The 12,501-nt window shown below is 36.9% G+C and overlaps 1 protein-coding gene across 1 annotated transcript in view; it reads right to left on the bottom strand.

Annotated features, from left to right (window-relative positions):
- The window catches only part of tulp4a (TUB like protein 4a), a 197,762-nt gene that overhangs the window by 119,500 nt on the left and 65,761 nt on the right, over positions 1-12,501 (bottom strand). The window contains exon 4 of the mRNA XM_073051677.1: positions 169-349. Within this exon, the coding sequence (XP_072907778.1) occupies positions 169-349 (181 nt within the window). The remainder of the gene's footprint in view (positions 1-168; positions 350-12,501) is intronic.

Consider the following 12,501-nt stretch of genomic DNA (forward strand, 5'->3'; position numbering starts at 1 on the left):
TAAAGTTTAGGAAAAAAACCTGTATAATAAAGTTCAGCACTGGTCAAAAGCAAATAACTGGCTGAAGCAACCAGGCATAATCATTTCAGGGACAATATTTAGCAAGCAGAAGACTATTTCTAGTATTACCAGCCTGCACTGTGTTAACTTCGGTAGACATGGAGATACCTTGTGGTGGCGAATAGTCATCAGAATCTGTGTCACTCTCACTACTGTCCTCCACGAGGAAACTGGGATAATTCCAAGACATTCCCAAGATACCTTCAGATTCATGGAGTAGTACATGAGCTAGCATACGTCCATGGCAGTCCATCACTATCACTTGCCCATCAGCTGTTCCAAATAACACCTAAAATGAGATCAAAGTGAACACAAACTATGTAAAGGAACAAAGACATTTGCCACTTATATTTCTAGGAAATTCATGCTGAACTTTAAAAAATGGAACAATAATGAAACCGTAGATGATCATTTTACGGAAGACAAACTCAGACTTCTTCACTTTACAAGGACACTCAACCAGCTGATCCACCTTGCTCCTTTTTGCTTCTTTGTCACGATCTGAAATTCTACCAGTAGTTATGTCAACAGCAAATTAATAGATGGCATATGATCTGTGCCTAGCTACAATCGTGGGCGCAGTTCAGAGCAGTGGGCTAAAAATGCAAACCTTAGGTGTGTCAATATTAATTATCAGTGAGGAGGATATGCTATTTCTGAACTGCATTGACCATGTTCTCCCAGTGAGGAAGTCAAGGATCCACATGGGGAGATAGCAAGGCCCAGGTTTTGGAGCTTGTTGATTAGAACTGAAGGTATGATTGTGTTGAATGTTGAACTGTAATCAAACAGCTGCCTGACGTAAATATTGCTATTTTCCAGGTGATCCAAGGTCAAGTACAGAACTGGTGAGATTGCACTCACTGTTGTGGCAATAGTTAAATTGCAGCAGGCCCAAGTTCTTGCTTAGGCAGGAGCTGATTCTGGCCATGACCAACTTCTCAAAGCACTTAAATCACAGTAGGTATGAGTGCAACTGGGCGATAGTCATTGAGACAACTCACTCTGCTCTTCACAGGCACTGGTATGATTGTTGCTCTGTTGAAGCAGGTGGGAATCTTCATTTACAGCAGTGAGGGAATGTCCTTGAACAAACCCACTACTTAGTTGGCATGTTTTCTGGTATTTATCAGACAAAAGTCAGAGAAATTGAGCACAGTGGTCATAGCACTGGGAGACAGGTGCTTTAGGTAAGATAATAGGTGGTGAGAAGGGTGAATTGCTTTTTTGATTAAGGGACCATTAATATATAGTGATGACAATGATAGTTTTATGGGTGGAATGGAGAAGAAAGAGATAATCACATTATTGAGATTGTACTACAAGTCCCCAAGTAGTTCTCGGGAATTAGAGGAACAAATGTGCAGGTAGATTCGGGAGAGTTGCAAGAATAATAGGGTTGTCATTTTAGTTTCCTAACGTTGACTGGGACTGTCAAAGTTCTAGAGGAGGTGGGATTTTTTCAGTAGGTTCAAGAAAGTTTCCACATGCAGTAGATCGGGTGCTCTATCAGGAAGGGCACAAAACTTTACCTACTCCTGGGAAATAAGGAAAAGCACGTGACCGAGATCATGGCAGGGAAACACTTTGGGATCAGTGACCATAGCTCTGTTAGTATTAAAGTTGTTGTGGAAAAGGACAGAACTGGTCTGCTTGTTTGAATTCTGAACTTGAGCAAGAAGAATTTTGACTTGTAAAGATTGATTGGGCTAGGCTGCTTGTGGGCAAAGAGATCTCTGGCAAGTGGAAGGTTTTTAAAAAGTAAGATAGCAATAGTTCTAAAAGTTGAAGGCAAAGCTGCTAGGATTTGGGAACACTGAATGTCAATGTATACAGTAATTCTGATCAATTAAAATATGTCAAAATATGTCAAGATGGGTCAAATATGTGCAGCTGGGATCAAGTGAATCATTGGGGGTATATAGCAGATGCTAGAGTACACTCAAGAAGGAGTGGCAAAAGGGGGCATGAAATGGCTTTGGCATAAAGACTTAAGGAGAATCTTAAGAATTTTTAAAAATATTAAGTATATTAAGGAAAAAAGAATGACTAGGGAGAGAATAGGGCCTCTCAGACCAAGATGGAAATCTTTTCTTTCTTTTTAAATCTTTTTATTAATTTTAAGAAAAACATAAGTAAAATATGAATACAGAACGTTTGAGAGTACATAATTAATAGTTTAAATAGACAATCAGATATGTAATAATCAATATATAAGGCCTCCCAAACTCCTAGTATTAATGTAAAAGAATCGAAAAGAGAGAAAAAAAAAACCCAAAAAACTAAAAGAAAACTTTTTTAAAAACTAAAAAAAAACTAACCAACATGGGCAATTGCATAATGTTAAATACATACAGTAGTGCCGATAACTCCGAACCTCCATCCAAATAATTAAGGATAATAACAGTAAGGTTCAGGATCAGACCATTTAACTCATATGAAAATGTTGAATAAATGGTCTCCAGGTTTCCTCAAATTTAACTGAAGAATCAAAAACCACGCTTCTAATTTTTTCTAAACTCAAACAAGAAATAGTTTGAGAAAACCACTGAAATACAGTTGGAGGGTTAATTTCTTTCCAATTCAGTAAGATAGATCTTCTAGCCATTAATGTAACAAATGCAATCATTCGTTGAGATGAAGCGGATAGACGATTATTATCTATCATCGGTAAACCAAAAATTGCAGTAAAAGGATGCGGTTGGAAATTGATGTTTAAAACTCTTGAAATAATATTAAAAATATCTTTCCAATAATTTTGTAAACAAGGACAAGACCAAAACATATGAGTCAACGAAGCAACATCAGAATGACATCTGTCACAGGTTGAATTAACATAAGAATAAAATCGAGCAAGTTTATCTTTAGACATGTGAGCTCTATGTACAACCTTAAATTGTATTAGGGCATGTTTAGCACAAATAGAGGACGAATTTACCAATGATAAAAAATTTTCCCATTGCTCAGTAGATATAGGACAATGCAATTCTTCTTGCCATTCCTTCTTAATTTTCTCTGATACATCTGGCTGTACACTCACAATCATATTATAAATGATAGCTACTAAACCCTTTTGACAAGGATTGAGGGCTAAAATTCTTTCTGTAATGTCCAATGGACATTCTTTCGAAAAAGACTTTAATTCATTATACAGAAAATTTCTGACTTGCAAATATCTAAAAAAAATGGGTTTTAGGTAAATTATATTTATTAGATAGCTGTTCAAAGGACATAATGTTATCATCCAAAAACAAATCACGAAAACATGTTATACCTTTTGTTTTCCATAAAAGAAAAGCTTGATCTATAGATGAAGGCCGAAAGAAGTAGTTAGATATTATAGGACATGACAGCATAAACTTATTCAAGCCAAAAAATTTACGAAATTGAAACCAAATTCGTAATGTATACTTGACTATGGGATTAGTTATCTGTTTATTCATTTTGAGTAACGAAAAAGGAAGTGAAGATCCTAAGATTGAGATCAGTGAAAAATCTTGCACAGATTTACATTCCAAATTTACCCATTGTGGGCAAGCAACTGTAGTCGATTCTTGTGTCCAGAATATTAAATACCGTATATTAACTGCCCAATAGTAAAATCTTAAGTTTGGTAGAGTCAAGCCGCCCTCCTTCTTAGGCTTCTGTAAATATTTTTTGCCTAGTCTAGGATTTTTGTTCTGCCACAAATAAGAAGATATTTTAGAGTCAACCATATCAAAAAAAGATTTAGGAATAAAAATTGGTAATGCTTGAAATAAATATAAAAATTTAGGTAGTATCATCATCTTAATGGCATTAACTCTGCCTACCAAAGACAAAGATAGTGGAGACCACCTATTAGCAAGTTGCTTAATTTGATCGATTAAAGGTAGAAAATTAGTTTTAAATAAATCTTTATGTTTTTTTAGTAATTTTAATACCTAAATAAGTAAAATAATCTGTAACAATTCTATATGGTACATGATTATAAATTGGAACATGCATATTTAATGGAAATAGTTCACTCTTATTAAAATTCAGTTTATAACCAGAAAAGTTACTAAATTGAGCAAGCAAAGAAGAAATAGCAGGAATAGATTTTCAGGGTCAGATACATATAATAGCAAGTCATCCGCATATAATGATACCTTATACGTCATCTCCCCACGGGTAATACCTAAAATATTGGGTGATTCACGAATAGCTATAGCCAAGGGTTCTAAAGCAATGTCAAATAATAAAGGACTTAAAGGACAACCTTGCCTTGTACCCCGAAATAACTGAAAAAAAGGGGATCTTTGATTATTGGTAAAAACCGAAGCTGGGTTTATGGTATATTAATTTAATCCATGATATAAATTTTGAACTAAAATTAAAATGTTGCATTGTATTAAATAAATATGGCCATTCGACTCTATCAAATGCTTTTTCGGCATCTAAAGAAATGACACATTCTGGTATTTTAGATGAAGAGGTATAAATAATATTAATTAATTTTCTAATGTTAAAAGATGAATAGCGATTTTTAATAAATCCAGTCTGATCTTCAGAAATAATTCGAGGTAATATATTTTCTAATCTAATAGCCAAAATTTTACTAAAAATCTTAAAATCCGTATTCAACAAGGATATAGGCCGATAGGATGCGCATTCAGTAGGGTCTTTATCTTTTTTAAGAATTAAAGAAATAGAAGCTTCATTAAGATTGTGGTAGTTTGCCTATACTTAATGCATCTTTAAAAATTTTACAAGGCCAAGGAGAAAGTATGGAAGAAAAAGATTTAAAAATTTTTGTAGAAAACCCATCTGGACCAGAAGCTTTACCCGAATTCATTGAAAAAATAGCTTTTTCTATTTCAGACTCAGTAATAGGTGTATTCAAAAATACACTATCCTCAACAGTTACTTTTGGAATATTCAATTTCCTTAAAAATTCATTTATTATAGAAGAATCCTTAGTACATTCTGATTGATATAAGGAATTATAAAAATCTTGAAAGGCTTTATTTATCTCTTTGTGATCAATCATCAAAGTACCATCTTGTTTACGAATCCTAGTAATCTGACGTTTATCCGAAGCAATTTTCAATTGGTTAGCTAGTAATTTACCAGACTTATCTCCATATGTATAGAATTGGGCTTTTGATTTAATTAACTGACTTTCAATCGAGGAGGATAATAGTAAGCTATGCTCCATTTGAAGTTCCACTCTTTCTTTATAAAGTTCTTTGCTAGGGGTCATTGAATAAATCTTGTCAATTGCTTTGATTTTATCAACTAGTGTTAATATTTTAGAATTAGTTCGTTTCCTAACTCCAGCAGAATATGAAATAATCTGTCCACGAATGTATGCCTTAAAAGTATCCCACAAAGTTCCACTAGAGATCTCTGCTGTAGAATTTGTTGAGAAAAACAAATCAATTTGCTGTTTAATAAAGTTGACAAAGTCAGAATCCTGCAATAAAACAGGATTAAACCTCCAACCTTTAGTATTAATATATGAATCCGTCATCTTAATAGATAACTTCAAAGGTGCATGATCAGATATGGTAATAGTCATATTTACAATCCATAACATCTGTAAGTAAATGGTGATCAATGAAAAAGTAATCAATTCTTGAGTAGTTATGGTAAACATGGGAAAAGTATGAAAACTCTTTGTCATTAGGGTGTAAAAAATGCCAAATTTCACAAATAGCTGAATCAATCATAAAAGAGTTAATAAGAGAAGCCGATTTATTCGGAAGAGTTTGGGTGGGCTTGGATCTATCCATCAAAGGGTAAGATGGAAATCTATGTATGGAGCCATACATAGTTTAGAGAACTGAATTGGCTGCAGTGATGCCTGGCCTCACGTCTGTGACTCACTTTCAATTCTGAATGCCATTTTCTTACTTTTATTATTTGCACAATTTGTTTTTTTTCTGCACATTGGGTGTTTGACGGTTTTTTAAATGGGTTTTATTGGGTTTCTTTGTTTCGTGGCTGCCTGTAAAGAAACAAATCTCAAGATTGTATAATGTATACATACTTGAACTTTGAGGAAAGATATGAATAGCTGGGAATTTATCAATACTAATGGAGATGTTTTGGCAGTAGTCCATATTACAGTAGAAGTAGTATATGTATTAAGATGTATGAAGAAAGACAAATTTCCAGGTCCAGGTGAGGTATATCAAAGAACATATGGGAAGCTAGAATAAATTGCAAGACCCTTGCAAAGATATTTGCAACATCGCTATCTTCTGGCAAGATGCTGGAAGACTAGAAGATAGCAAATGTTAAACAAGATGCTGAAAACCTTGAGCGTCACACAATGTATTGAAGAAACTCAACAAGTCAGACAGCATCTATGGAGGGGAATAAACAGTAGAAGCAGTAGGTGTGTGGAGAGGGGTGAAGTAAGATACAGGGAAGTGATAAAGGGCTGAAGAAGTAATCTGATCAAAGAGGACAGTGGGCCATGGAAGAACACTAGAGGAAAGTGATGGGCAGGTGAGAAGGGATGAGAGTCATTGAGCATCTCAACACAAAACAGGCCTTTTGGCTCAATAATCCATAGTGAACTGGTATTCTGCCTAGCCCCGTCAACCTGAACCTGGACCATAGCCCTCCACATTCCTCTTGTCCATGTACTTATCCAAACTTCTCTTAAATGTTAAAATCAAACCCGCATGCACTTCTGCTGGCAACTTGTTCCACATGCACACCAGAGTGAAGAAGTTCCCCTCAGGTTTCCTTTAAATATTTTACCTTTCATCCTTAACCTATGAACTCTAGTTCTAGCCTCACCCAACCTCAGCGGAAAAGCCTGCTTGGATTAACCCAATCTATACCCCTATCAAATCTTCCCTCATTCTGCTATGGCCCAGGGAATAAAATCCTAACCATTCAACTCAGATTCTCAAGTCCCAGTAACATCATTGTAATTTTTCTCTGTATTATTTCAATCTTATTTATGTCATTCCTGTAGGGAGGTGACTAGAACTACACATAATACTCAAAATTCAGCCTCACCAATGTCCTATACAACTTCAAAACATCCCAACCTCTGCAGTCAGTACTTTGAATTTGAAGACCAACATACCAAAAGCTCTCATTATGAGCCTGTCAACTGTGACACCACTTTCAAGGAATTATGGATCTGTATTCCCATAGCCCTCTGTTCTACCTCACACCTCTGCACCCTACCATTCACTGTCTAAGCCCTACTCTGGTTTGCCCATCTCACAATTGCCTGCATTAAATTATATCTGCAATTTTACAGACCATTTTTCCAGTTGGTCTAGATCCTTCTTCCAAGCTTTGATAGCCTTTTTTACTAGTCTACTACAACTTCCCCCCCAACCAAATCTTGGCATCAAATTGCTGATCCATTTTACATCGTCATGTCGATGTAAATGACAAACAATGGACCCAGCACCGATCCCTATAACACACCACTAGTCACAGAGACATTCATCTACTACTACTCTCTGGCTTCCCTCAAGAAGCAAATTTGAATCCAATTTACTACCTTATCCTGAATACCAAGCAATTGAACCTCCTTGACCAGCCTCCCATACAGGATTTTGTCAAAGGCCTTGCTGGCATCCCATGAAGACAACATCCACTGCGTTGCCTTCATTTACTTTCCTGGTAATCTCCTTGAAAAATTCTATAAAATTAACTACACACGACCTACAATGCACAAAGCCAAGGTGAATATTCCTACAAGTCCTGTCTATCTTCTTTGTGGTGGCGTGTTGGGGAGGCAGCATTAAGAAGAGGGACGCCTCACGTCTTAATAAGCTAGTAAGGAAGGCGGGCTCTGTCGTGGGCAAAGTACTGGAGAGTATAACATCGGTAGCAGAGCGAAGGGCGCTGAGTAGGCTACGGTCAATCATGGAAAACCCTGAACATCCTCTACATAGCACCATCCAGAGACAGAGAAGCAGTTTCAGCGACAGGTTGCTATCGATGCAATGCTCCTCAGACAGGATGAAGAGATCAATACTCCCCAATGCCATTCGGCTTTACAATTCAACCGCCAGGAGTAAGATATGTTAAAGTGCCGGGGTTAGGACTCAATGTATTTAAGTAAACTACTTAAGAACTTTTTAAAAGCTATTTATTAATGCTTTTTGAGAGGGTGACTTTAGATGCATATCATATTTTTACTGAGTTAAGTATTGTATGTAATTAGTTTTGCTACAATAAGTGTATGGGACATTGGAAAAAATGTTGAATTTCCCCATGGGGATGAATAAAGTATCTATCTAAGTACATATATATCTGTTCCCTTAGAATACCTTCTAATAACTTACCTACTACTGATGTCAGGATCACCAGCCTACAATTTTTTGACTTGGTCTTACAGCCTTCCTAGAACAACAGAATAACTTTAGCTATCCTCCAGACTTTCAGCACCTCACCTGTGACTAAGGATGTTTTAAATACCTCGGTGAGCGCCCATGCAATTTCTGTACTAGTCAAGGGAACACCTTGTCGAGCCCTGGGGATTTACCCACCCTAATTGGCCTCAAGACAGCAAGCACAAGAGTGGAAATAGAATGGGGAATGGCAAAAAAGAGAAGAGTAAGAGAGGAGAAATTACCAGAAGTTAGAAATAAATCAATATTCATGCCATCAGAAAGGAGGCTACCCAAATGGAATGAGGTGCTGTCCTTACAGTTTGAGTGTGGCCTCATTGTGGCAGAAGACTAGGCCATGGGCTGATATGATATGTCAGAGTGGGAATGACATCAAACTGACACACACAAAATGCTGGAGGAACTTCAGCAGGGTCTCTGCCTGAAATGTCAGTTGTACTCTTTTCTATAGATGCTGGCTAGCCTGCTGAGTTCCTGCAGCATTTTGAGTGCTGTTTGGATTTACAGCATCTGCAGGTCTTCTTTTGTTTGACATCAGATTGAAATGATTGGTAACCGGGAAATACACCCCACCTTTTGTCCTCTTCAGTCCTGAAGGGTATTGGTCCAAAACGTTACTGTTTATTCCCCCCATAGATGTCGTCTGACTTACTGGTTGGCAAATGTGCTTTTATTTAGAAAGGGCTGTACCAACAGACTTGGTAATTAATGACCTGTTAACCTAACAACTGTGGTAGATAAGTTGCTGGAAAGCACCCTAGGGGATAAGATACTAATAATTGGATTTAGAGAATCAGGGATTGATTAGTGGTAGCCAACATGGCCTCATGCTTAGGAGAACCTTCATTCACCAACTTGATGGAGTTTTTTGATGAGGTGATGAGGAAGGGTAAACAGGGAGGGCAGCAAACATAGCATAAATGGAGTTCAGCAAAATGCTTGACAAAGTTCTGCATGGTAGACTGCTCTGGAAGTTATATCACATAGCACCCAAGGAGAAGTAGCAAATTCAATACAAAATTGGCGGGTTGGCAGGAAGCAGAAGCCAATGGTGGAAGGACACTTGTCCAACTGGAGGTCTGTGATTAGTGATGTAACTGGGTCGATGCTGGGCCCACTCTCATTTGTCATCTATATTAACAATATTGTTGGATTGGACCGTATAATCTTTATGCTTTTTTGTAATTTTATTGGACTACCTATATACTGTACATGTAAGGGGCTACAGTTCTTCTGTATTTTTGTGATTGCAGCTGCGATTATCATAATACTTGAATATGGGTTATTTGATTGGTTAATTGTAATCTTATGGATATTCAATAGAATTAGCAAACTGGTAAAAGAGTAAACTACATTGGCTTTTTCTCTTTCCCCTTTGTTCTTTCTGCTGCCACTACGATCTCTTCCACCCACCCTCTCGCTCTCTCTTCCTCATGCTTCATCTTCCTGCCTTCATCTTCTTTGATCTTATAATGCTTAATATACAATGACAAGCCTCATTTTTGACTTCTGAAGAACTTCAGATCACAAACATCATCATCCAACAATATTTGGTGCAGATGGCAGATGGTTGTGAGGTTTAAGATTCAGAAGAATCCCAGACAAAGTGGAAACTTCCGCCATACAAATTTAAAAGATGTTAAGACCTTGTTTCTTATTTTCTCAATCATCCGAGAAATCGCCTAGTTCTTGCTTCAATATACCATCCAGTGGAAGTTTAAGACAAATGGAGAACTCTTATATACAGTATTGCTATTCTGAAAAAAAATTAGTTCAGCACTAAAATTAACATTGTGCTCAAGTTAAATTTGTGCAAACTGAAAGAGTACCCAAATCTTCCGATTGTAATCTAGCGCTTTTAAAAAAAATATTGAGATTTACAATCCAGTGAGGGGAAAAAATAATTTGGAAATCAATAAAATATCGATTGCAATCCTACAAAATTCCAGTTCTATTCCTAAAATAAAATACTGATTGTAATCCTATGAAATACCAATTGAAATATCCTATACAATTCCAACTGCAATTCTAAAATGATTATTTTGATATATAAAATTCTCAAAGGATAATTCTGATCACAATCCTATGATACTTCAATTGCAATCCAACGATATTTTGAAACAATCCAACAGTATTTCGATCACTGTCCAAGCGATCAAAAACATGTACAGGTTGTGTTACGAGATAAAATTAAGATAATGGCCAAAAGTCATGAATTGTACAGAAAAAGGGGGTGCTGAATCTCCAGTTACATATGAACAGGTGAGTGAGGGTTTCCAGTCAAGTTTATTTTTATTTAACTATATACATGTATATAACATATAACCATATAACGTATATAGAAACCATCTGAACGAGGGTATAAAGCACATTAGTACACATAACACACAATAACTTTTTTTATTTATTCATTTACAGGATGTGGGCGTCGCCAGCTAAGCCTGCATTTATTGCCCATCCCTCGTTGCCCTTGAGAAGGTGGTGATGAGCTGCCTTCTTGAACCGCTGCAGTCCCTGAGGTGTAGGTACACCTACAGTGTTGAGGGAATTCGATGATTTTGACCCAGCGACAATGAAGGAACGGCGATATGATTCCAAGTCAGGATGGGGAGTGACTTGGAGGGGGACTTCCAAGTGGTGGTGTTCCCAGGTATCCGCTGTTCTTGTCCTTCTAGATCAGGGGTGGCCAACCTTTTACATTCCATGCATCAATTTTTTTCACGCACAAGTTCAGATGCGCCATACAACTCTTGTACCCCCATTTAATTCTTGTAGAAATATATTAATATAGACATAGTTAGCATTTTTGTATGATATATTGATTTAATATAAAAACAAGATAAACATTACTTACCTTAATGAGATTTTTAACAAATATATTTTGTCTTTTTTTGATTCTTCCTTTTTCTTAATCACATATTCATTCCGTAACTCAAACCCAAGCACTAGCTTCAGTTTTCCTTCTATTTCAGTCTGATGGTGTGTTTTATAGTGTCTATTAAGATCATGTCTTCTATTATGTGAGAAAGCGTTTTCACAGACAATGCACAACAGACCCGCTATAAATAAGAACTGAGTTTCCCACTGTTCATTCAATTCACGCTTACTATCACTTTCCGCTTTTCTTTTGCACTGTGATGGGTAACTGAATGTAAAAACAAGGATTAATTTTCAAAAAAGTACAAAACTGCAAATTCTCACAAAGAAAGAACAAAGCACAAGTAGCGCACGAGTGTCAATTGTAAACTGACTGGTAAAAACCTGCGACATACTGCTGGTGCAGACGCCTGGCGCCTCAGAATCAAACAAGTATCAAACGTGTATTGAACAGTTATGGAATGACTGCAGAACAAAAGTCCTTCTTTCCTAGTTTGACTCATTGAACATGTTTTAAAAAATTGAAAACAGATAATGTGAAAAAAGGTAACATTGGCCAAAAGATGTGCACGAAATAATAAAATCACTAAAAATAATTGCTAACTTTTAGATTTATTCTCAGTAAAACCCATTTCTAGTTCTAAGCTACTTGAATTCCTATTATAGATTCTTTTTTCTACAAATCAGTTTTTGTTTAATACTTTTTGCATGAGTATGCTTACTTTTTTATTATTATCACTGGGGTGCAATGCACCACTTCTAATCATCCAATGCGCCACTTTTGGCGCATGTGCCATAAGTTGGCCACCCCTGTTCTGGATGGTAGTGGTCATGGGTCTACAAAGTGCTGCCTTAGGAACTTTGGTGTGCTGTTGCAGTGCACCTTGTAGATAGCACACACTGCTGCAACTGTTTGTCAATGGTGGAGCGAACAGATGCTTGTGGAAGGGGTATCAATCAAGTGGGCTGCCCTGTATTGGATAGTGTCAAACTTCGAGTGTTGATGGAGCTGCATTCATCCAGGTGAGTGGCGAGTATTCCACTACACTCCTGACATGAGCCTTGTAGATGGTGAACAGGCTTTGGGGAGTCAGGAGGTGAGTTACACACCGCAGGATTCCTAGCCTTTGACCTGCTCTTGTAGCCAAAGTGTTTACATGGCTAAACCAGTTCAGTTTCCTGTCAATGGTAAGCCACCAGGATGTTGATG

The sequence above is a fragment of the Hemitrygon akajei genome, chromosome 7 (genome assembly GCF_048418815.1).
Source record: "Hemitrygon akajei chromosome 7, sHemAka1.3, whole genome shotgun sequence".
Classification (NCBI taxonomy): domain Eukaryota; kingdom Metazoa; phylum Chordata; class Chondrichthyes; order Myliobatiformes; family Dasyatidae; genus Hemitrygon; species Hemitrygon akajei.